General features: G+C 33.6%; 1 protein-coding gene across 2 annotated transcripts in view; it reads right to left on the reverse strand.

Moving 5' to 3' along the window:
* LOC126887120 (neuronal acetylcholine receptor subunit alpha-5-like) overlaps positions 1 to 26,299 on the reverse strand; it is a 79,675-nt gene extending 53,376 nt beyond the window's left edge. The window contains exons 1-4 of one of the 2 annotated variants that reach the window (XM_050654477.1): positions 26,192 to 26,299; positions 22,530 to 22,723; positions 5,685 to 5,794; positions 1,123 to 1,357 (exon numbers count right to left, since the gene is read on the reverse strand). In XM_050654477.1, the coding sequence (XP_050510434.1) occupies positions 1,123 to 1,357; positions 5,685 to 5,794; positions 22,530 to 22,723; positions 26,192 to 26,267 (615 nt within the window). In that variant the 5' untranslated portion in view covers positions 26,268 to 26,299. Of the gene's footprint in view, positions 1 to 1,122; positions 1,358 to 5,684; positions 5,795 to 22,529; positions 22,724 to 26,087; positions 26,152 to 26,191 lie in introns of those variants that run through there. The other variant, XM_050654478.1, reaches the window with a different exon arrangement.
* Between the last annotated feature and the right edge of the window lie 708 nt (positions 26,300 to 27,007).

Raw genomic sequence — 27,007 nt, forward strand, 5'->3', positions numbered from 1 at the left:
CTTTCTGCGGACTTGTCATACCCCATATTACTAATATTTGCAATCTTAAGATTCGATTTTAGCAATAGAATACCTGGTAAATAACTTTTCCCAAAATGACATTTTTTCGATCATTTGCCCAGACTATCAACAAACGTTGCGGTGGTTGCATAACCAATAAATCCAATAAACAGGAGTACCAACCCAAATTCTGAGCAGTGTCAAAATGATAACGTTAATATCCCCAGGTGGAACTAATATCGAAATGAATAAGAATCGCTATAAATTACATCTGTCATGGCGGAGTCGAAATTAAATTGCGACATCGAAATAAATTAGAATCGGGCCCCAGGAGATGATGCCTACCGAAGCAGAGGATAGTAATTCGATGCAAGTTGCAAAAGATCTAAAGAAATGGAAAATTTTTAGGGAGATCTATCTATTATATTATGTTATAATTTATTCTATTTATATTCGCTCCGTGCGTGACCATGGTGGGGATACACGAAACTATGCCAGCGCCCGTAGCGGCGAAATATGACAACTTTGGCGAATAATGATTGAATAATAATTTTTTCAATAGATATTTCGCTTACTTTATTATTGCCATTTTGATTTTTATTATTTATATTTATATTTTCATACTGAGTTTCTTTGCTTCTCCGATCTGGTGGTATATTCCTATCATCAACTATTTCCATTTTGTGTTACACATACACCAAAAAATTAATAGCTCAATAGACTTAGCTAATGTTAATATCTAGTATTAATAATTCCCCCTGCGCCTAATTGCTTTCGATGTACACTTAATTAATGTTAACACCGAAAACTAAACTATAACGAAAAAGTGAAGAAAACGCCTTAAAATTGATATTTTCTTCAGGAAACTTCCACATATCCGGTTTTTAATTTGACGTTTATTTGACACTCGAACTTATTGTTCGTATAATAAATTTTATCAAAAATGGTAAATAAATATTACATTAACGTCAAATATGTCATATGTGTATCATATTATGTTTAACGTCAAATTGTGTTCGCCAAAAATATCATTCGACTACTCTAGGTATGACGTCAGTCACGCACGGAGCGAATAGTAAGCTTATATTTAAAGAGCAGAATAAAGTAGGGGATGTATCTTACCTCTACGATAACTGAGTTATTATCTTTGCCATTATAATTTTGAATATCTATCTGTTCACCATGGTGAGTCCACGATCCAAACATTAAATAACATTCTTGTGTATCAAACGGCCAATATTTTAGATGTAACTGACAAAGGGCATTTAACTGTACTGGAGGTACCCATAATACTTCCCCATTTGGATATACCAAACTGTGAGTATTTCCGTATTGATTAACTGAGGCGCTCAACGCACTAAAAACAATAAACAATTAACGTTATTTATTATTTTAAGATGATATTGTGCTAATAGTTCATAGCTACCTATTTTATTTTTTTTGTTCTCTTAATAATAATAATAAGATTCTTTTGAATGAGATATTAGAAATTAATAATCACACTAAATTTTCTCTTAGTTTTTCACCCCTGTAACTTATTAAAATAAACATTATAGAAGTTTTGATGGACTTTCTGCCCTCGGTAATAACGTAATCTTTCATTCTGCGTTTAAATTTTTCAAAAATACTTATTAGTTTTCTCAGGATTCGAAAAAAATGAATCCCATTTAAATAGCATTGAATCCGAAAGTTCGTACACATCCCCTTAAATACTGATTTTTTTATACCTACTCTTATTATTTTTTATATTTTTTGTTCTTGGACATAGATAGTCTATTAATGTTTTCTTTTCTTTAGTACTTTCGTTATGTATTTAGTTGTGTATGTTGTTTGAACGCTGTTCTAAGTACAGTCTGAGATCCGAAAACCACAATCTTCAAGGCTTATTTCAGATTTTTGGGAAAAGTGCGTGGGTGAAAATCAAAGTAAATCTATATGAGTGCTATCGAGGTGATTATTCATCATCATTCTCTTTGCCTTTATATCTACAGGGTTACATTTCTTCATTAGTTTCTACGTTGGGTCATACTAATATCAATACGCTTTAAGCATTTTTCTCATGCCTTCTTTGGTCTTCCTCCCCTACTCCTCACAGAAACGTACAAATAAGCAATGCTCTCTGATTCTGGCATCAATTGGTGAAACCCTTAAACTTTCCCTAACATACTCATTCTTAATTTTATCCTTTTTTTTGTCACTTCACTCATCCATCCAAACATTCTCATTCACGCCATATGCATTAGTTATTCCCTTCTTTTTAACAGTCCAAAACTTAGTTCCGTACATCATTGCTGCTCTTGTGTGGGAGTTGTACAGAATTTTCCCTTCAGTTCTATTGAAATCTTTCTGTTACACAACATATCACTCGCTTCTTTCCACTTCATCTTCTTCGTGTGCCATCTCCTCTAAAAAGGTCGGCAACCATCATGGCAATACGCACTTTAGATACCGCTGCTCTAAAAAGATCAGCAGAAGTGCAGTTAAACCAAGCTGTCAAATTGTTTAACCAGGAGATGCGTCTTCTTCCACGACTGCTTCTGCCCTGTATTCTTCCTTGTATTATTAATTGCAACTAGTTATAGGCCTAATGCCTAGAAATTGTCAAAACCAACTAATATTCAGGAGTTCGAAAAATATATTAATAATACATTGAAAGCTACAACAACAACGGACATTAATATATTGAATAAACAAATAATCACCACAATACAACAGGCTCAAACTAAATATTGTCCAACAAACCAAAAAGATGAAAAACTAAGTCAACCTACTAAAACCCTTATAGAACTAGACGACAGATAAAGGGAGATAACAGTTCCAGCAAAGAAGCGCTAAATCAAATAAATAAGACGATCACAAAGGCAATAAGAAAAGACATAAGAAACTACAATGTAGAAAAAACAAAACAAGAAACAAGCAATAGAGCAAAATAAGAACATGAAAGTTTTGAAGAGAAGCGTACAAAAAGGAAAATATATAGAAATCAACAAACTAAGAAACAGAACTGGAGAAGAAAGAAGAAACTACAAACAGAGAGGAAATATTAACAATAGTCAAAGAGTTCTACACAGAGTTATACAAATCAAGAAAGAAAGATGACAATACGCAACTTCCAATTACAGTAAAAACTGGGGTATTAAATCAAGGATCAGATGTAATGCCCGATATAACACAATCAGAAATCAAAGAGGCTCTGAAGAAAATGAAAAATAATCGAACCCCAGGCCCCAGGCGAAGATGGAATAGTATCAGAAGCACTAAAAATTGGATGAAATATAAATACTACTTGAGAAAATTAAACTATGTATTTTTCAATATCTGCCTTAACAACGCCAATATTCCAACAGACTGGAACAACGTTACTATGATTCTATTACACAAAGCAGGAGACAAAGCCAATTTAGAGAATTACAGACCGATTAGCCTCCTCAGCCATTTATATAAGTTATTTACGCGAATAATAGTTAAGAGAATGGAAAGAAAGTTACATAGATACTTATCAACCAAGAGAACAGGCAGGATTCCGAAAAAGTTACGGAACAAATGACCATCTACAAAGTATAAAAACTAATAGAGAAAGTAGTGGAATACAATAAACCTCTAGTTCTGGTTATTATCGATTTTCACAAAGCCTTTGACACAGTTGAGCTTAGCAACATATTACAGGCGCCTAAAGAATGCAGGCTAGATTATAGGTATACAAAATTATTATACAAAATATACTTACAGGCAACATTACCGTCAAATTACATACTAACAGTAATCGTATAAAAATAGAACGGGGGTTTAGACAAAGAGACCCAATGTCACCTAAACTTTTTAATACGGTCTTAGAACATGCTTTCAAGAGTTTAGATTGAATGACAAAGGGAATAACAATAGATGGAGAATACCTAAACAACTTACGTTTCGCCGATGATATAGTCATAGTAGCTGAGGATCTAGGTATGGCAAGAGAGATGGTACAACAACTCGTTGTGGCTACAGAAAATGTAAGTTTAAATATAAACATCTCGAAAATAAAAATATTGACAAATTTGGTACCCAACCAGAACATCAGTATTGGTGGGAAATAAATAGAACTCACAGATAGATATAAATACCTGGGACATGAAATTACGATTGGCAGGGATAACCAGACTCATGAACTGAAGAGAAGAATCGGCCTTGGTTGGGCAGCATTTGGAAAACTGAGAGAAACTTTTAAAAGTGAGTTGCCCACATGCCTAAAGAGAAAGGTATTTGATCAGTGCGTCCTCCCAGTCTTGACGTACGGATCAGAAACACTTACTTTAACTAAAGCCTCGGCTACCAAACTAAGAGTCGCGCAGAGAAGAATGGAGCGGTCAATGTTAGGAATAACTCTGCGAGACAAAATCAGAAACGAAGAATTCAGGAGAAGAACAAAGGTGACTGACGCCATCGAAAGGATAGCCAGGTTGAAGTGGAGATGGGCAGGACACATAGCCAGAATGACAGATGGGCGATGGACAAAGAGGTTGTTAGAATGGAGGCCAAGAGAAGACAAGAGAAGCGTCGGTCGACCGCCCACAAGATGGACTGAAGACTTAAGAAAGCTAAATTAAAACTGGATGAGAGCGGCGCAGGATAGATGGGGTTGGAAACGAGGGGAGGAGGCCTATGTTTAGCAGTGGACTTTTGAGCCTGGATGAAGATACCTAATGCTCGCCCCTCATGACATGTCCCAGATATTGCAGTTTTCTAACTTTAATTGTATTCAAAACCTCTCTTTCTTTTCCCATTCTTCTAACACCTCTAACATTCATGACTCTATCCACCCAACTTATTCTTAATATCTTCGTGTGGGCCCATAAGTCGAAGGTTTCTAATCTGTCCGAAACATCTTTCTTTAAGGGGAACGGATCAAAATGCAAAATTTTGACGCATGTCAAAATTTTTAATGTGTTTTAAATGTATTAATTTTTTTCGAATCCTGAGAAAACTAATAAATATTTTTGAAAAATTTAAACGCAGCATGAAAGATTGTATTATTACCGAGGCCCGAAAGTCCCTGAAAACTTCTGTAATGTTTATTTTAATAAGTTAAAGGGGTGAAAATAAAAGAGAAAATGTGTGATTTTTAATTGCAAATATTTCATTCAAAAGAAATATACTTCTTTGCTTAATTCCTTTTCTTCTTTACGTACCATCTCCGCGACGGAGGTTGGCAATCGACATGGCTATTCTGATCTTAGATGCTGCTGCTGTGATTATGAAGTTCGATTGATGTACATCCCTATCATTCCCTCAAGTAACGCAACTATGAGATTCTTCTCCTTCCTATACTTCTCTTGCCCTGGATTTTCCCTTGTATAATTAATTGAAGTATGTTGTATCTCTCATTATGCATAATATGCCCTAGGTATTGCAGCTTTCGTGTCTTGATGGTTTTCAATATTTCCATTCTTTTGTTGACTCTTCGTTGTTTGTTACATTCTCGGTCCATGATATCTTCAGGATTCTCCTATACACCCACAGTTTAAATGCTTCCAACTTTTTAGCAGTCGACGGGTTATTTGTCCATGCTTTTATCCCGTAGAGCAGAGTGGAGAAAATATAACACCTTGCCAGCCTAACTCAAGTTATTTATAGTTTAAGTCAGTTTAAGTCAAAAATTCCTTTTACAGTTTATTAATGCTTATCGTGTATAAGGTTTTACTTACCTATTATATAAGTAAATGTCGGGTTGCCAAAATTCATGTTCTGCTAACCGTAACACTGAAAGATTGCCATAGTTTGAAGCGTTCCATTTTAGCTTGTCATCATTCCACACCTGCGTAAAATTAGCTATATTAATTACTAAACAAACCTCAAACAAAAAATTAATGCACAATGGACTATTGGCTGACACAACTGCTCACTGGGCTTACACCATTGATTCCGGTCATACGTTAAGCTTCATTTACATTTGGCAAGCTTACTGGCTGAAAGTACTTGCAGCCACTAAACTTGCACTTGCTAGAATTTTCCTGTTGTTTATATATACATATGGCAGGTTTAGTGACCGCAAGTACTTTCAGCCAGTAAACTTGCCACATGTAAATGAAGCTAAGCGTTACGGAAAGTAGGTACACCACAGACTCTTGTCTGAGAGACGTGAATTATGAATGTTCTTGGGAAAAACACTTTTTTAAAAACTGAACTTCACAATTAAAAACTTTTTATTTCGACAAACAAAGGTTTTAGTTACAACTCAATAACTTAAAATCAGACTTTACTTTAACATTTAAATCAGACTTTAATTTAACATATTTAATCAGACTCCTCTGAGTCCTTAGATTGAATCAGAGCTAGATTAGAAGATAAATTAAACACAAATTTGAATAGATTAACAGAAAGATTAAAATAATTTAGAAATATCTCCTCTAAGTCCTTAGATTGACTTTAGAGCCAGATTTAGAAACTTATTTAAAGAAAAATTTGAATAGCTTAATAAATACTAAATATTAATAAACATAGAGACTAATAAATAGGAAATAAGTAAGTTAAGATTGACATTCATAATTGGCGCTGAGTCAGTACGGAAGTGGAAGAGTCTTTATAGATACTTATCACTTTAAAGTGTTTGTCCACTGTTCCAAGAACCAGCCCCAAGGAAACCGTTTGCAGAGTTCGCCCGAAGGAATTAGCAGTTAGAAATAGAAGTTAGAAGCCTTCAGGAGCAAAGGAATGCACATCGGCATCATCTTTATCCTGTAAGCGATTTTTATTATTACTTAGAATTAAGAAGATTAAATTTTGAAAGAAATATTATTAAATCAGACTTAGTCCTTAGATTGAATCAGAGCTAGATTAGAAGATAAATTAAACAAAGATTTGAATAGATTAACAGAAAGATTAAAATAATTTAGAAATATCTCCTCTAAGTCTTAGATTTAGAAACTTATTTAAAGAAAAATTTGAATAGCTTAATAAATACTAAATATTAATAAACATAGACTAATACAGCGGTTCTCAATCTTTTTTGGTGACGGAACCCTTTTGGAAAGCAAAATACTTAACGGAACCCTACAATAAAACAATAGTTTTTAAAAGTGTATTTTTTATTAATAAGCATAATCAAATTCCAATGTAACAGTTACTTATTACTTACTTACATAACAAGTATAATAATAGAATATAATATTAAAATAAAAAAAATCTAACTAATGGGAGGTATGAAACTGTTTTCTTATTTTTCATCAATTGGTTGATATCAGGTTTGATAGATGACATTAATTTGAAGTCTCATATCAGGTTCGGCGTCCAGTCTATTGCGGTATTTTGTTTTCGTGGCTGCATATGTTGAGAATCCTGTTTCGCATAAATATGTTGTTGAGAACGGGAGAAGAATATTCACAGCCATTTTGGCAATCATTGGATATTCATCACGTATCCTGCACCAAAAATCTTTGGGAGGCGTCGTTTTAAACAATGACTCCATAAATGTGTCTGATGACATTTCTAAAAGAGATTCGTAGGTATATCCCGTTTGACATATTTTCGGGCTTTTGTAAGTTGGGTTTATGAATCCAGTTTCATTTTTGTGTTCTGTTCTTCGGGAAAATACATCAAAAGATGCACGCATGGAAGTGAGATATTTGACCATTTCTTCAAATACATCATCTTGGAACATTTCTGAGTCCGTATCGCTAACAAACTGAATGATGTAAAGCTTTCTATTTTTTTCTTTCTGACGCAAATAATTAAAAAATCTAATTTTATTTTGAACCCAGTTATTTTGTTACAGGCCTGGAACACTGTTGTCTGTTTACCTTGCAATGATAAATTTAAATCGTTCAGTTTTTGAAAGATATCCGCCATAAAAGACAGTCGAAACAACCAAGTTTTATCATACAAACGGTCTTTCAAATTGAAATAAGTATCTGAAAGAAACATTTGTAACTCGGCTCTAAGTTCAAATAGCCTTGTTAAAGTTTTACCTCGAGACAGCCATCGCACTTCTGTATGGAGCAGCAGTGTTTTATATTTGCTGCCATAATCTTCACACAATAATGAGAACAATCGGGAATATGGTCGTGATTTGATAAAATTAATTCTTTTTACTGCATAGCAAGTGCTTGTCTATGCAGGATATAATGGCTGGAGCTATAATTAGGAGCTTTATTTTTTATTCGTGACACCAATCCTGCTGTTTTACCTATCATCGCCTTGGCCCCATCTGTACAAATTTCAATGCAATCGTTCCAACTGAGATTATTTTCCTCAAAAAACATAATTATTTTATTAAAAAATTCCTCTCCGGTTGTGTTTGTGGGCAGCGGTGAACACATAAGCATGTCTTAAGATATAAGATAGCCAGACTAGCAACATCAGTAGACTCATATATTTGCAAGGCGAATTGTGTTTTTTGTAGACGTGTAACTAGGTAGTTCTTGTTTGACGTAGCTGGCCAGATCATGAATACGCCGTGAAACAGTATCGTTCGATAGCGGTACAGTAGAAAGATGCTTTCAGATTTTTGATTTTTCATCGATCATACATTTTGTTATGTCTAACACACACACACACACACACACACACACACACACACACACACATGATTTTATTAAATTCTCAGCGATATTGTGCACTTCACCTGTTTGTGCAATTCGATAGCTAACTAAATAATTTGATGCCTCTGTGGCCTTTTCATTGAAAGTTTTGGTTACAGTATTATAGTTTTTTGACTTTCCAATAACTGCTCTTTTTTACGTGTAAAAAATTCTTTATTCTTGTTTTTAGACTCGGGGTGTACAGTTTCTAAATGTCGGCGCAACTTAGCAGGTGCCATTGGAACTATTAGGAAACAGTTTACTATATAAAATGCAGATAGGTGAGCCGTTGGAATCAACACATCCGAAACTGTGTCATCCATCATACTTCCTATTTTTCCCCTTCGAAACCGTGGAACTGACGTCGTTGCATAATCGTCTTGACCGGTAATTGCTGTATACTCCGCGCGTACTGCTTTCGAACATTCGGCTTCGGTAGAAGATATTGTTGCAAAACGTTTAACGCCTTTAAGCCAACGTTCCATTCTTCTTTATTAAAAACCACAAAATAACGTAAAATCACAAACAACAAAAGTACAAAACTGATACAATCTGAATACAGCAGTAGAAAAATAAACACTTTTTTCTAGCAGGTAGGTACTCATCTTAGACAAGGAAAAAAGAGAGGACGGGTAACACTCATTTAAAACACACGTTCCAAAAGTGAAGCCAGTTTTTGGTTTGTTTGTCACCAGAAACATGGCGGTCACGTCAAAAATAACAATGGGTTGCCAGTGGTGGGTGTTCGTTGAAGGTTAAAATTTCATAAAAAATAAAGTAAATCATCATCTAAAATTCGTAATAAAAACATATGTATGTATTGAAACATATGTACGTAATATGATCAACTTAATAAAACATTTACCGTACACAAATTCTTCATTTTAAATACATTTCATGTTTTTATTTTAACTACTCAATGCATAACAATACCCCAAAGATACGTCGATGATCAAAATCTCTGGTGTCAGTTTGGCTTCACTTTTGGTCAAGGATTACTCGTCCTCTCTCTTTCCTTGTCTAAGGTACTCATCGCTCCGAACCATAATTGTCGACTGACTGCTGACAGTACTGACTAAGGACTAAGTCACCAAAGAATACCCCAACCAACCAAGTTGGTTGGGGTATTCTTTGGTCACACCAAGTCGTGTATCAGCGGTGACAGGCTAGTAAAATTGTATAAGACAACAGGAGGCAACTAAGTTCGACCTGTGGTTCGACCACGCCTCATGAATCGTGCTATATACCGAGTCAGAAAAGTCGAAGTCGAACAGACAGAGGTGTTTTGAATTTTTTTCTAAATTCTCGCGGAACCCCTACAGGGGTATCGCGGAACACACTTTGAGTATCGCTGGACTAATAGATAGGAAATAAGTAAGTTAAGATTGACATTCATAATTCGTGGCAGAAGTCAACTTGCCCATGGAAGAGGAACTAACTCCAGACAATATAACCGAGAAAATGCTAGAGAGTGAATACAAGCGGAAAGTGGTACAGGTAATAAGGCGGTATTTATTATATTAAGGTGGTTTTAGCAATAAGGCGGATCATGCCCGGTAAAAAAGCGAAGAAAAACAAAGGTAACGCGACTTAGCTAACAGAGAAAAACATAGAGACAGCCAAAAGTATCTAAAGTTGATGGATTCGACCCAGTGGCGTAGCTGACAGGCCCGCAAGGCGGGGGGGCCCGACGTTAGGAGGGGCCCCTTAAAGCCTTCAAGCTTAATACTTCTACTTTCTTTAAATTGGGAACCAAAACATATTTTGTTGTTTTTATTCAATAATTCTTGATACCACTCAAGATATTTCAAAACACGATCAGCTGAGGTTTATTTTCCGGTATGTAAAAATAACTTGCGATGAAAATAATTTACCTTCCAAAGCAGAAGTTGTTGAAAGTGTTTTGGGATTTATTCGCATATTAGACCAAATTGCAGAAAGTCTTGTAAATTAAATTTGAAAATTTATACAAGCAAAGCACCTTTCCGTACACAACTGTAGGGGAAAGGGTGATGATGGGACGTTATGAGTGGTGTATATTCAGGCATACAAAGGTGCATAACTGACATTGAAAAAACAGCTTTCTATGTTCATTGTGCATCCCATACTCTGAACCTAGTGTTAAATGATGCCTTTGATGGTGTACAGGAGTTGTTTTTTTAGGATATACCTAATTAAACGATTAGGTTTTTTAAAGTTGTTCTGAAGCTATTTTCTTGTGGCATTTTTACAATTTTTAGCATTTTTACAGATAGTAAAAAGAGAAAAATCAAAGAAGCGGCTCTAATTATGCTAAACGAAACCAATTGTGTCGCAAATTCCTCGGTGGAATGCAGTAGGATGTGGATACCCATACTGAAAGAGGAAGTCAATAGAAAGAAAATACCACAATTAGTAAGTCAATAGTCGAGTTAGTACATAATTTATATTTTAGTATTACTTATATATCCATGTATTATTGATATTATTTATAATTTAAACAACATTATAGTAAAGTCAGAATTTGGTATTAATTTTGAGAGTAAATTAAATGTAAGACCAAATACTTACGATGTCGGGATAGTATCACGAGGTTTTTCCTGGTTTTCCCTCGTGATTTACTATGAGATCTCTAACGCGAGAATTTTAATGTCACCGTTGCATGTGGTTGTCTTTTTAAAGACAGATCACATGCTATGATTTTTTTGTGACGGATATTCTTGAGTTGGGGTTGATTTCATGTAATCGAATGAACTATTTTTCAGTAAAGTCGTCCCAGGAACGCAACTCATAAATATTGGCAATATCATTTTAAAGTCTTCTACTTTAAAATGTATCATATGTATCTAAATTGCCGATATAAATGAGTCAAATTAAATAAATTATTAGAAGAATTTTTTTACTAAGCAACAACATTTTTGTTTATGTTAGTAGTATTTTGTATTTTGACAACGGCACCCGACTTGGGCGTCGAAACGTTAATAAAAATCATTTTTTAATAATATTGTGGCTTATTTCCCATTATAAATAGTTAAAAAGGTTTTTTAAAGGCAAGTATTAAAAGATGATATGTACCGGGTGTCCCAATAAGAATGGCTCTCGGCCATATCTCAGAAACCGTTTATACTACAGCTTTGGGAAAAAAAATTTTATAACAAAAGTTGCCCCGAGAAAAGCCTGGAAATTATTTTCATAATGGTAAGTCCACCGCTAGAGGGCGTAATTGAATATCAAAAATTAAAAAATCGAAATTTTACAAAATTTGCCTAATTAAAGGGCACTGGAAGTCCAATAATCGTATTCTTCATACAATTCTGTGCATATTTTATTTCACAAGTTTAAGTCTACCTGTGCAAATAAGAGGTGGGGGTGAGTGGAAACCTTGTTATGAAAAAATCGCTGTAAGTCCGGTTCTGCTTAATCGATTTTTACAAACTTGATCTTGTTGAAAACAGCTCTTTTTCGTCAATATAATAGTTATAATTTGGAAACAGCCTATTAAGTAATACGCCGGCTAGAAGGCGCTATTTATTTTTTTTTAGAAATCTAGTTTTCTTTGGAAAATATTAAATACAAGTATGTATTTTTTTTTCCTGTATTACAACATTAGACCAACTTAGCAACAGAATACCGAAAGCCGCATGTCGATACCTTTTTTCTATCTCGAGATATCTTAAGAAACGTGTAAATTTTAAACATAACTTTTGCTGTCATATAAGTGGAAATATAGGAGCACGTAGTGTGCTATGGAAAAAAACAAAGGAACATTGTCCAGATGTCACCGTATATAATGAATCAAAACAACAATAAGACAAATAACACTATAAAATATAACAAAAAAAGAGTTTGTGTACTTTGTACGCGAGTAAGAAGTTATACTTCTATTATTATCTTCTTCTTCTTTAAGTACCGTGCCCAAATTTTTAGGCGTGGGTAGCTTCCATAACAATTTGCCGATATCGTTCTCGATCTTGTGCGGCATGTAACAATTGATCTGCTGATAAGCCAGTCCATTGACGAAGGTTTCGGAGCCATGAATATTTCTTTCGACCAATTCCTCTTTTTTATTATTATGATTTTAATTTTTTCTTCTATTATTATGATTTTAACGAAATAAATATATTTTAAACAGTTTAATTTTATTTTTATTTAAATATTACAATAATTTTAATACTTCAAATAATACCAAAAAAATAGCGTTAATATGTAAACTTTTATGAATTGTTGCCTCCGCGCATTTGCTTTTCTCTCGATGAATCGTAGAAAATGTAAAACGTCAGATTTTCTACACAAATTTTTAATTTTTATTTCATTATATTTTAATATCAATTATCCTATTCCCAATTAAGATAAATACATAACTGTTATTGTCACCGGTAAACTAAGTTAAGGAAGTCAAAGTGGACATAAGTAGTGTGCTATGGAAAAAATAGAACTATTAGAAGTATTAACTTCAAAAAATCATCATGTGTCAAATTATGTGCCAAATGAGTAAAACATAAAAATTTGTTCATTGATGGTTTGTTGCGGTTTGTTTCTATTAAATTTTATATGAAATTTATACAGAGTGAAATTCAAGATGATTCATACAAACTAAGAAGCATTTGACATGATAGCCACATTATTTGAATGCATAAGAAATGCAACTGTTGCGGCTAGAATGTATGCAATGAAATATCCCCAAAGACGTCACCACAGTAGTAGAGTTTTTCATATTTTGTTTTGATTTATTATATACGGTGACATCTGGAAAATGTTTCTTTGTTTTTTTTTTCATAGCACACTACGTGCTGCTATATATTTCCACTTATATGACAGCAACAGTTATGTTTAAAATTTACACGTTTCTGAAGATATCTCGAGATAGAAAAAAGGTATAGACATGCGGTTTTCGGTATTCTGTTGCTAATTTGGTCTAATTTTGTAATACAGGAAAAAAAATACATACTTGTATTCAATATTTTCAGAAAACTAGATTTCTAAAAAGAAAATAAATAGCGCCCCCTAGCCGGCATATTACGTAATAGGCTGTTTCCAAATTATAACTATTACATTGACGAAAAAGAGCGCTGTTTTCAACAAGACCAAGTTTACAAAAATCGATTAAGCAGAACCGGACTTACAGCGATTTTTTTATAACAAGGTTCCCACTCACCCCCACCTCTTATTTGCACAGGTAGACTTAAACTTGTGAAATAAAATGTGCGCAGAATTTTATGAAGAATGCGATAATCGGATTTACAGTGCCCTTTCATTAGGCAAATTTTGTAAAATTTCGATTTTTTAATTTTTGATATTCAATTACGCCCTCTAGCGGTGGACTTACAATTATGAAAATAATTTCCAGGCTTTTCTCGAGGCAACTTTTGTTATAAATTTTTTTCCCATAGCTGTACTATAAACGGTTCCTGAGATATGGCCGAGCGCCATTCTTATTGGGACACCCGGTACATACTATGTACTATTATGACTTTGGATTCATCGCGTTTGCCAACACTTAAAAGGTGAAACCCGGTGGTCACCCAGACATGATACTGTTATGGCCTTGCGTCGAGCTTTTCGACAAGTGATGAAATTTTTAACGAAAATTTCATTGCTATCTAAAAAACGATGAAAAATTAGAAGCTAATGCATTATTAGAGCATATGAATTATTTTGAATTTGTCGTTAATATTACTATTCAATCTAAAATACTTAACTTTTAGACCAGTAAGGATCTGTTTTTAGGTGGATGTGAGAGGTGGCATTCAGATTTTTGCGGATAAAGTTAGGTGATAACTTCGTTAATAATAATTGATTTATGCTCCTTCTCAAATGTACCCGGAACATTAATAAAAAAAATAAAATATTTAAAAATTTCAAGAAATTTCGCTTTTTTTTCTAATTTTTTTGCTTATAACTTTAAAACAATTCATTTTGGAACAAAGTTGTATAGGAATAAAACAAAAATAATTAAATTTTTCTATCAGATGGGATTGGTTAAAAATGTCTTAATTTATCACCCTTGCTGCAAAATAGCAATAAATATAAAATAAGGGGGCAAAACAAGCCTGTCTTTATTAAATGATTTTCCATCACTTAGGTTACACTTAAAACCTTCCTAATTCGCTTAGAAAATTGTTTGTAATGTGCTAAAACCGTACACCAAATTTCAATAAAATTGACTTACTAGATTTTGAATAATAATTTTGCAATCTAAACTTTTTTAAAAAAATAAAATTTTTTAAAATCTTGCACAACAAAAACTAGAACATACAAAGATTTGTCAATTTTTTATCATATAAAGAAGCACTCCACCTATCTAATGCACTTTACAGAATTGAAATCGGATTGTTTAAGCAGCCTCAGCAATGTTTTAAAGTTAACAATTTGTTGGCTTATAAAAAAATTAGTGCGGTGGCCAGGAGGGGGTGCTACGGGCTCCTTTATTTAGATGGACTTACCCAAGATTTTTATGTATTTTTTGACCCGTAGAACACGATTTTTTTGGGTAACAGTTGATCCGGATGTCGATAAGATTGTTATAAACAAAGAATTTGAGAAATTACATAACATCGATTTTTCGCAAAATAAAACATTTTTTTGTATTTCTTGGGTAATTCTAAGCAAAAAATGTTCTTACAAGTTTTTTCGTAGGATGCACAGTTTTCGAGATAAACGCAGTGGAACTTTCAAAAAATCGAAAAATTGCAATTTTTGAACGCGAATAAATTTTGATTAAAAAATAAAATAGCAATTCTGCTGACAGCATTTGAAAGTCTTAGTAAAATTATACCGGTTTTAATTATTTGCATTGCTAAAAATTAATTTTTTTATTATTAAACAAAGCTATTTGTTTATAAGCCAAAAAATTGTTTATAAGTTTAAAACATTGCTGAGGCCCCTTAAATAATCCGATTTTAATTCTGTAAAGTGTATTAGATAGGTAGAGCACCTCTTTATATGTAAAAAAAAATAGACAACTTCTAAATGGTCTACTTTTTGTCCAGAAAGATTTTAAAAAATTTGAACTTTTTTAAAAACTTGAAAAATTGAAGAATCTCAGATGCAGAATCCACCAATTTAATAAATTAAAATGGTAGATAGTATTTTAAAACTGAGATTTTTCGTGTTTGAAAGTTCTTACTGGTACATCCTTAATCTGCGACTTTTTCAATTAATAAGACAGCAGACGACGAATATAGAAAACGAAAGGGAAACGATCACATTTCGCTTTCATTCGTCTAGGAAAAACGGACAGCAGAGGAACTTTCAGTACTCAAATCCGAGTAAAGGAAATAAAAATAATAAATGATGGTTTTGCTTGTTTTCGATTCAGAGGGTTGCACACCAGCTAGACAGGCCCTGTTTCTACCCTTTCAGGCGTCATCAGTAGCTTTCGAAAGTGTGCCCACCTCTGAACCGAAAAAAAAAGCTCCACCATCATTTTAAAGGGAATCTGAAAAATAATTCAAATTTCCCATCAGACGCGATACAGCGACATCTACTAAAAAATTGAAGAATCTCAGATGCAGAATCCACCAATTTAATAAATTAAAATGGTAGATAGTATTTTAAAACTGAAATTTTTCGTGTTTGAAAGTTCTTACTGGTACATCCTTAATCTGCGACTTTTTCAGTTAATAAGACAGCAGACGACGAATATAGAAAACGAAAGGGAAACGATCACATTTCGCTTTCATTCGTCTAGGAAAAACGGACAGCAGAGGAACTCTGAGTACTGAACAGATCACTGAGTACTGAAAGTTCCTCTGCTGTCCGTTTTTCCTAGACGAATGAAAGCGAAATGTGATCGTTTCCCTTTCGTTTTCTATATTCGTCGTCTGCTGTCTTATTAATTGAAAAAGTCGCAGATTAAGGATGTACCAGTAAGAACTTTCAAACACGAAAAATCTCAGTTTTAAAATACTATCTACCATTTTAATTTATTAAATTGGTGGATTCTGCATCTGAGATTCTTCAATTTTTTAGTAGATGTCGCTGTATCGCGTCTGATGGGAAATTTGAATTATTTTTCAGATTCCCTTTAAAATGATGGTGGAGCTTTTTTTCGGTTCAGAGGTGGGCACACTTTCGAAAGCTACTGATGACGCCTGAAAGGGTAGAAACAGGGCCTGTCTAGCTGGTGTGCAACCCTCTGAATCGAAAACAAGCAAAACCATCATTTATTATTTTTTAAAAACATTTAGATTGCAAATTTATTATGCAAAATCTATTAGGTCGATTTTAATGAAATTTGGTACACGGTTTAAGTATGTTACAAATAATTTTCTAAGCGAATTACTAAGGTTCTAAGGCCACCAAAGTGGTTAAAAACATTGAATAACAACAGGCTTATTTTGCCCCCTTATTTTGTATTTATTGCAGAAAAGTTAATACGTTAAGACATTTTTGACCAGTCTATATCGTAAAAAATTCAATTATCTTTATTTTATTTCTCTACGACTTTGTTGCAAAACGAATCGTTTTAAAGTTATAAGCAAAGAAAGTAGAAAAAAATCGACATTTTTCGAAATTTTTAAATATTTTAATTTTTTTATTAATGTTCCGGGCATATTTGAGAAGGAGCATAAGTCAATTATTATTACTGAAGGTGTCACCTAACTTTATCTGCAAAAATCCGAATGCCACCTCTCACATCCAAAAATAGACGTTTTTTCACAGATCCTTACTGGTCTATTTATTAATCTAACATCAAGACTTTTGCAATCTCAAATGGCAGAGTAGTGGGGTATTACATCAAAATTTAAAAATAAACGGATAAAGTATAAAAAATTTTACGATGAGCTCAGCTGAGACGCTGAGACGCTGAGACATCAAGTTTTGAAGTTAACGTTTTCAATGTACCCCCCCCCCCCCCATCTTAACTTATTTATTTTTAGCACATAATCAAAACGGTCGGACAGGTCGATTTTTAAAATAATCACAGTTTATTATAGCATCAATGTTTCGAACTTTACGCGATCCCTCTGCAGGTGAGTCATAACTTTGATTTTTTAAATGGGAAAGTAGGTACATCATGTGACACCTCTTTTAAAATCTTTTGAAAAATTCTGATTACAAAAATGTATAATACTTGAGCAAAATTTCGGTCCAATGCTTTTTAAATGCATTAATTTTTTTTAATCCTGAGAAAACTAATAGGAATTTTTGAAAAATATAAACGCAGAATAAAATATTACATTATTATCGAGGGCCGTAAGTCCATAAAGACTTCTATAATGTTTATTTTAATAAGTTACAGGGGTGAAAACGAAGGAAAATTTAGTATGATTTTTAATTTCAAATCACTCAAAAGAAACTTTTTGTTTATTCTAAGGGACTGCTGACACTCGGTAATAATGTAATCTTTCATTCTGTGTTTACATTTTTAAAAAATACTCAGTGTTCTACTAGTTTTCTCACTGTTCGAAAAAAATTAATGCATTTACATTTACATTATTGCATAATACATTTTTGTAATCAGTGTTTCAAAAGCTTTTAAATGAGGTGTCACATGATGTACTTTCTCATTTAAAAAAATCAAAAGTATGACTGTTACCTGAAGAGGGATCGCGTAAAATTCGAAACTTTGATGCTATAATATACTATGATTATTTTAAAAATCGACCTGTCCGAGCGTGTTTGTCGGATTAACATGTATAATAATAGGTTTTCATGTCTATTCCCAAAAAAATCTAAGTATTAACACTAACTGATGAAGGCCAAATATTGTCATTTACACATTTTAGTATTATACTGTTATTAGTTGTCGTTATGTTTATAATACGGAGGCCCACAAAAATTTTCGCGGGGCCCCTCAATCTTCAGCTACGCCACTGATTCGACCGTTACTTGATGAAAATTCATTTTATCTAACAATAAAACACTAAAAATTTTGTATTCAATGGGTTGTCACTGGTATTAAAAGGTTGGTCACTGGGTTAGGAGCTACTGCATGTTTTGGTGCAATACAAGAAATGCCACCCATGACGTGAAAAGTGTGGTATCCGTCGATTGTATGTACGTTAAAATCAGCGTTATTGTTATTGTACACCTGCTGTGTAAAGCACGGCAGGTCAATTTTCTACAGATCGCCTGCGAATGCTGACACTTCCAGGCGAACAGCTTCTGTATAGGATGAACAAAACCCCAAAGAGGAAACTACATTAACCTATTTTCTTGAGCCGTACTTTTTGTAGAGAAAACGGCCAACCCGGCAAGGAATGGTGAGACGAATTATCCGGACCTTAGGCCTTTTTCATACTTTACGACTTTGCTCATCGGACTTTCACACTTTACGACAGTATTCATTACTGTCGTTGAGAGCACAGGGCGTAGAATGAATCGGGAAAAAATTTATTATTTATACATAATTATTTATACGTAGAAAAAGTTCTTTGAACATCTGCAGATGTGATTGGTGCGTATTTAAATTTAGACAAATGTGCCGGTACTATTTTACAACAATATAATAAATTTGGACTTTCTGCAGACAAATATTAGTTTATTACATGGCAGGTATACCAATTTGATTTTCCGCTTATCTCCTAAGCCTAATTATGCCTGGTTGCACCAATAGATCTTAAGCTCCAGCTTAGCTAAGCTCTACTTATAGATAGGGCCTCCTTGAGTATCACTTACGTTGCACCATCATTTTAGATTCTTACCTTATTATCAATTATATATATTATTATATTATGGTATTGTTATTGTAATATATTATAATTATATTATATTAATTATTATAATATTCTCGACTTAAGCTTAAGATCTGTTGGTGCAACCGGGCATTATTAATTCTTATGATTTATTGAATTTATTAGAGTTTTATTATAGCTCTGTATACTTCATTGAATTTTGCTTAAGATAGGAAGTAACATGAAATTTCACTATAGTGTATCATAAGAAATAAAATAAACAAAGATAAGCAACATATATTTAAAATAAGCATTTTTACTAAAAATCCTAATTATAATATTTTGTAATTAAATATCATAAAGAATAATAATTGTTCTGAAGCTATTTTCTTGTGGTCTCTTATGAAATTTACTATTTTAGTTGGGAAAAAGCCATAATTTTATTTTATGATTAAGCTTATTTGACGTTTCGATTTCCACTTCGGAAATCGTTATCAAAATACTTCTTCTTCTTGTCTTTATCTTTATGCGTATTACATTACATGCCATAATTATTTCAAAATATTTTATTAGATTTGTACTTTATGTTCTGTTTAAAATAAAATGTAGCAATAAAAATGTTATTCAAGTAGTGATACATTAAAAATAATACAATTAAAAATGTTGCGTTTACATAACGTTGGAAATTAATGGACTAAAAAATTCAGGTTTGTAATCTACAAGTATACTTTAAATGTAAAATAAAGTAAGTACAACTTACCAAACTTAGTTTTCTCATGGTCCTCTAAGTTTTCAAAATCAGGGTAACCTCCACTAAAACTTCACGCCATGCATTCCTTGTCGCATTTCTGTCTTTATACACATCCAAAGTTTTGTCCCACAACACTGGTCTACTTTGTACCAGTGCAATTAAAAATTCCCCATCTATATTGTCTGCCATTATGTACGTGCCACTGGATTCACTGGTACTACACGACTAACTGTCATTAAGTATGGAAGCACTAATTTATGCCCGTGGTTCGCTGATAGCATGGAACGACACGACCGTCGTACATTGCAGTGACATTGGACGACAGGAGAGGAGCAACGGCACGACAGTTAGTCGTGGTCGTCCTGTGTGAAAGGCTCCGTACATTGCTGTATTGAACTAATGGAATGTACGAGTAACTGTCGTGACGACCGAAGTCGTAAAGTATGAAATAGGCCTTACTGTCGCTACAAGACTTTGAGCAAGCGCGTTGCTTGTCTGGAAGTGTCAGCAATCGCAGGCGATCCTCAGAAAATTCACCAGCCGTGCTTTACACAACAGGTGTACGATAACGGTGATTTTAACGTACATGCAATCGACGGATACCACACTTTTCACGTCATGGGTGGCATTTCTTGTATTGTACCAAAACATGCAGTAGCTCCTAACCAGTCCATTCCATGGTTAAAAACTAAATCCGCTCCTAAGGTTTATGGAAGTCAGGGAGCTGTTCAACTAATACATTTTGAAAGGACAAAACCTCAAGGTTTATCAGAAATCAAGATAACATATCCGAAGGGAATGTTCACATCAACTGAAACTGTGACTCCATCTGTGCCTGATCTTCTGTGGCTCTAAGGGAAAAGCAGAGACATTCCCGGCCTCTTATTTAGGATGGAATGGATTCATGGAAGCTGTTACAAGATACATACCATATTCATATTATGAACTAACATTTATTATTTCTACAGAACACAAGGAGAAATTTATCAAATGACAGCATTCTAATAAAAACTAAAGATTTGGAATGTAAAAAGTGGGTTTCGCCGAGACCGTTAAAAATTGGCAGTTGTCAACTTGCACTTTAGACCGAATGGTTCGTCTTAAAAGAAAGTAAATAGTGATATTTGTAGAGAATTTTAAAAGTAAAAAGACTAAGTTTTCACTCTAATGGCATATAAAACAACATAATGCTATTCTACATCCCACCAGAATGAAAACAATGGGAACCTTCTCTGGTTACACCTCCGAGGCTTCTACAATTTGCAAGCCATACGGATGCTGAGACTAAGGAAGATGAGGGAATTCTACAATTTACAATTCACGTCCCATCTGCTCAGCGCGGTAAAGTTCCAACGAGAATGGTTCCCTTCATACTCCACACAGAGTAAATGTAAATCAAAAATGAATAACCATTTTCAATTTGGTTGCAAAACGAAAATACAGCCGAACCATATTCTAGTCCAATCAGAGAGTGCCGCAAGCACCTCTACCGGTTTCGAAACTTATTAGTCTCTCATCAGGAGGCACATATGCTGCTCTCCCTGATCCAACCAAAACAAACCCCAGCGTGCAGTCCCGGATTGCAACGAACGAAATGGCATAGATGCCCTAGCGGCAACTGCTAGCAAAAAGACTAAGTTTTCACTCTAATGGCATATAAAACAACATAATGCTATTCTACATCCCACCAGAATGAAAACAATGGGAACCTTTTCTGGTTACACCTCCGAGGCTTCTACAATTTGCAAGTCATACGGATGCTGAGACTAAGGAAGATGAGGGAATTCTACAATTTACAATTCACGTCCCATCTGCTCAGCGCGGTAAAGTTCCAACGAGAATGGTTCCCTTCATACTCCACACAGAGTAAATGTAAATCAAAAATGAATAACCATTTTCAATTTCGTTGCAAAACGAAAATACAGCCGAACCATATTCTAGTCCAATCAGAGAGTGCCGCAAGCACCTCTACCGGTTTCGAAACTTATTAGTCTCTCATCAGGAGGCACATATGCTGCTCTCCCTGATCCAACCAAAACAAACCCCAGCGTGCAGTCCTGGATTGCAACGAACGAAATGGCATAGATGCCCTAGCGGCAACTGCTAGTAAAAAGACTAAGTTTTCACTCTAATGGCATATAAAACAACATAATGCTATTCTACATCCCACCAGAATGAAAACAATGGGAACCTTCTCTGGTTACACCTCCGAGGCTTCTACAATTTGCAAGCCATACGGATGCTGAGACTAAGGAAGATGAGGGAATTCTACAATTTACAATTCACATCCCATCTGTCCCATTACAGTTACATTATTATAAAATGGGTATTTATTTCTGTTAACAGACCATTTACTAAAAGTTAATAGTTTTCCAGGTTTCAGCAAAAAAGCGGAAAAAAGCAGAAAAGTTTCGCTTTTTTCTCGATTTTTTCAATGTTCCGTCAAGAAATTTTGTCCGCAACCTCATATTCGGATTCAGCAGCCCAAATCCATATATAATGAAAGAAATCAGAACTACCCCAAAACTTTCCCACTAGGGAGCTCGTAGAGTACAAATTGACTGAATTACTTGTGGCTTAATGCTATATAAACATGATATTTAAAAGAATCGTTTTAAAACTTACCATTTTTAACATTCCATGTACTGTTAAAGTAGATTTAAATTCTTGTAATTCAACATGAGTAATGCTTATTCCAAAACGAAGTTTCGTCGTGTTTGAATGATGTGATGGTCGTGAAAACTTATCATAATTCAAAAGTAGATCGTGACGAAGTTTGTCGCATTGTGTTGCAGTCCACATTGAGAGAGTTCCGATCTCTACAAAAAGTTGATTACAATCAAATATGTTCTAAGAGAGTTAATTTCTTTATAAGTAGGTAATATATGTACAAATCCCATCCCCAATAAGAGAGGAGTTAGATAAGAAGTAATACAGTCGAACCCGCTTATTGGGATAGTTTTCGTACCAAGCAAAAGTATTCCTATAACCGGGATATTCTAATAACCGATCATAAGTGGCTAGTAAAACCATTTCGAGACCTCAAATTTTTATTCCTTAAACCGGGATAATCCCCTAACCGGTATTCTAATAAGCGGGTTCGACTGCAAAACTTTTTAATCTAGCCCTGGAATCTTCAAACGGCAAAAAATTGGTCAACATATGGTATTAATGTTATTAACAACAAGTTAAACCACCTACGATTTGCTGACGACATCGTGACTATAGCGAGCACATTCGATGAACTACAAATTATGATGGAAGAACTCGCAGACAGCTCTCAATACGTCGGCCTAATAATGAATATGACAAAAAACAAAAAACAATGAAAACACAGATGATCTCAGACGTAGGCATAACTATAAATGGTAGTGAGATATAACAAGTCCATGAATATAAATATCTACTTAGGCCAAATTCTGAAACTTGACAAAGAAAACCAAAGTGCGGCAATCGCTAGAACAGCGGTTCTCAACCTTTTAGCACTGGCGCCCCCTTTGAACACTGAAGATAGCTCACGCCTCCCCTCCAGTCAATAATTGGTTAGTTCAAGTTAGAACAGTGAAATTGTGAAACTGACGATGCTAACTCTACGTTAGCAAAAGCTGGGATGCAAAATAAAAATCCAGATATATTTAAATACGAAAGTTTATTTGATGTCTCATTAAACATAACATTGTTTATTTATTTTAGAAAAAGAATAATCAAAAAATCAAATACGCATATAAAGTTGAAAGTCTTATATGAGTGTTTTTGCACTTTCAATGAGAGGGTTGGCATTGTTCTGTTCTTGACAAGTTTTTCGATAATCGGTTGAAACTGTGTCAGAGCACACCTCAAGTCACTTTCAACGTCCAGCCTTGTACGGTATTCTGATTTTATATACGCCAATGCAGAAAAACCAGATTCGCAAAGATATGTGGATGAAAACTGGACTAATAACTTCGCAGATACTAAAGCCACTTCTGGGTAAACAGAATATATTTTCCTATTTCAATTTAATAAATTGTTTATTCTCAACCTGCGGGCCTCCTGTTATAATTTTGGTATTTTTTAAGTTTCCAAATACTATGTCGGTATTACCTACCAACAGTGACGGCATTACACCAGTATGGTGGGGAATGCCGACACTCACTAATCTTTTTTTAGTATGAAATAACTTATGAAAATGTGAATATAAAATTTTAATTTACACATATAATTAGCTAATTAGTGCAGCAATATAATGCATTATTTATATCTATATATTTACTTTTCAGTAATGTGTTATATCAATATATAGGGTGAGGCAGATAATTGGCCTATTAGAAATATCTCGAGAACTAAAGGCAATAGAATCATGAAAATTGGACTGAAGGGGTTTTGAAGGATGATCTATTAAATGAAAATATTTTCATCTCTTTGAAACTTCCGGTTATACCGGAAGTTGCTTATAACTTCGTTTTTTTAAATGGGATACCCTGTATATTTTTACATTTTTGGATTCTCCTCAATATCTTCTTTCTTAAAATATGAGGTTTTGTAATATTATACAGGGTATTTTAAAAAATATTTACGTTTTTTTAATAATTTCGTAGCAACATTCACACCCTGTAGAATTGTAATAGTTTAACGTTAATAACTCTGCTTACGTTCAAGTGATTTTTAATATAGTCTATTATTGTTAAGAAACATTAGTATCGCTAATTTTGAAATTTTAGTATGCAGGGTTAGTCGAAACTCGGAATGAATATTTTCTTAGTTTTCTTAAATGGAACACCCTGTATTTTAGTATTGTAATGAAATGATATTTCATGGTACTTTTTAATTTTCTAAGTATTCCCTATACCTAATTGCTTTAATTTGTGAGTTATTGGTGATTCAAAGTAAACATTAATTGCAACAAAAAATACGTAAAATTTTATTAGGTTGGCCGTGAAAAAATTCAATCACAAATAATTTTTCAGAAATAAATACATATTAATCCAGACTGATCCTTAAAATTACCAATAATGGTTTAGCTATCAAAATACCTACGTAGTTAAGACTGTTGGTGCGATTAACAATTAAGCACAAATTAAAGCAGTTAGGTATAGGGAATGCTTAAGAAATAAAAAAGTACCATAAAACATCATTTCATTTCAATACTAAAATACAGGGTGTTCCATTTAAGAAAACTCAGAAAATACTCATTCCGAGTTTCGACCAACCCTGTATACTAAAATTAAAAATTTAGCTATACTAATGATTCTTAACAATAGTAGACTATATTAAAAGTCATTTGAACGTAAGTAGAGTTTTAGATGTCAAACTACTACAATTCTACAGGGTGTGAATGTTGCTACGAAATTAATAAAAAAACGTAATTATCTTTTAAAATACCCTGTATAACATTACAAAACCTCATATGTTCAGAAAGAAGACATCGAAGAGAATCCAAAAATATAAAAATATACAGGGTGTCCCATTTAAAAAAAAACGAAGTTATAAGCAACTTCCGGTATAACCGGAAGTAGCAAATAGATAAAAATATTTTCATTAAATAGATGACTCTTCAAAACCCCTTAATTCAAACTTTCATGATTCTGTTGCCTTTAGTTCTCGAGATATTTCTAATAGGCCCTTTATTTGCCTCACCCTGTATAGCTTAAGGTGTCGCCATTGTCCCACCTTCCCCTAAGTTACGTTTGAGAGGTCGAAAAAATTTCAAGGAGAAACTTCATGTCTTGCACTTTTTTTCCAATTACTGCTATTTTTAAAACAATAAACATTAAATTTTTAATTTCTAGCGAACCAAATATTATGTACAATTAAAAAACGAAAGTTTTACCGTGTGGGTAATTTTTTTATAGGAGGTACATATAGTCGGTTCGCTAAACTCAGACACAACTGGCTAGTGATTTTAGTGGGTATTTTTTTGGTTTTATTTTTTATTTCTATTTATTTAGTAATTATTAACTATTTAGTAATTATTTTTAAAATGTATTACTTACTAAAATCAGCTAGCCAGCTGTGTCCGAGTTTAGCGAACCAACTATACCTATACCTATAATTGTTTTTGTTGGAGCAATATTTTTTGAGTTATAGGCGAAAATATGGGCACAGAAAGCAAAAATTCTCGATTTTTTCAGATTTTGAAAAAATGAGACTCCTATCGAAATTTTCCAAGTCAAAACAGATCCTGCCTGGACTATACAAACTTACCTTACATACAATTTCTTAACTAATCAGTTTCTTATTGATGTCAATAACACACAATGTCAATGTTTTGGCACGAGAAATAAAATAATTATTGTCTTATTTCTTACCTGAAGACAATCCATAAACAACCGTACATATTGACAAAATTATCAAAACGCGTATCATTTTAGCAGTTCTCTTCATACACGCTTTAGCAGATCACTTACTTACCAAGTAATTTGTAATTTAATAAATGTTTCCTGTTGTTTTCAAATTATCTTTTTACATTTAAATAGTTCAGTGAGGGGGAAGAACTAAATTCAATTGATAGCAATAAAACTGATTCAAAGTTTGAAATAACTTTTTTTAACAAATGGAGACAAAATTTACTCATTTCATTTTATTACACCTAAAATAAGCTACAATATTTGTTAGTACCTACTATTTTGTTAAAGTTGCTCAAAATAGAGATGTTCTTGATTCTATGGTATTTTACCACTTTACATTTGCTTAGGTTAGATCTTATTAATTTCTTCTACTTTAAGTGCCGTCTCCCAATGAGAGGTTGGCTATCATCATCACTATCTTTACTCTATCTACAGCTGCTCTGAAGAGTTCTATAAAACTTTCATTTAAACCAATTAGACCGGACTGTATCGTCGCCCCCGCTAGCGAAATTATTCCGATTCGATTTTTTTACAAAAACTTACTCAAAAATAAGTCCTTATAACATATCCACAGGGTGCCGGGCGGTGCCATGGTCGAAAAATTGTTTAAACAATTTTTTTTAAACAAATTCACAAAAATAATTTTTTTATTTCGAACAATATTTTTTTAGATACTTTGGATCATTTTGAGTAAAAAAGGTATCTCGTCATTTTTCTCTAAAATTGATTGTTGTCGAGTTATATCCGATTAAAAATTTGAAAGATTCGAATATGGCC

The sequence above is a fragment of the Diabrotica virgifera genome, chromosome 6 (assembly GCF_917563875.1).
Source record: "Diabrotica virgifera virgifera chromosome 6, PGI_DIABVI_V3a".
Classification (NCBI taxonomy): domain Eukaryota; kingdom Metazoa; phylum Arthropoda; class Insecta; order Coleoptera; family Chrysomelidae; genus Diabrotica; species Diabrotica virgifera.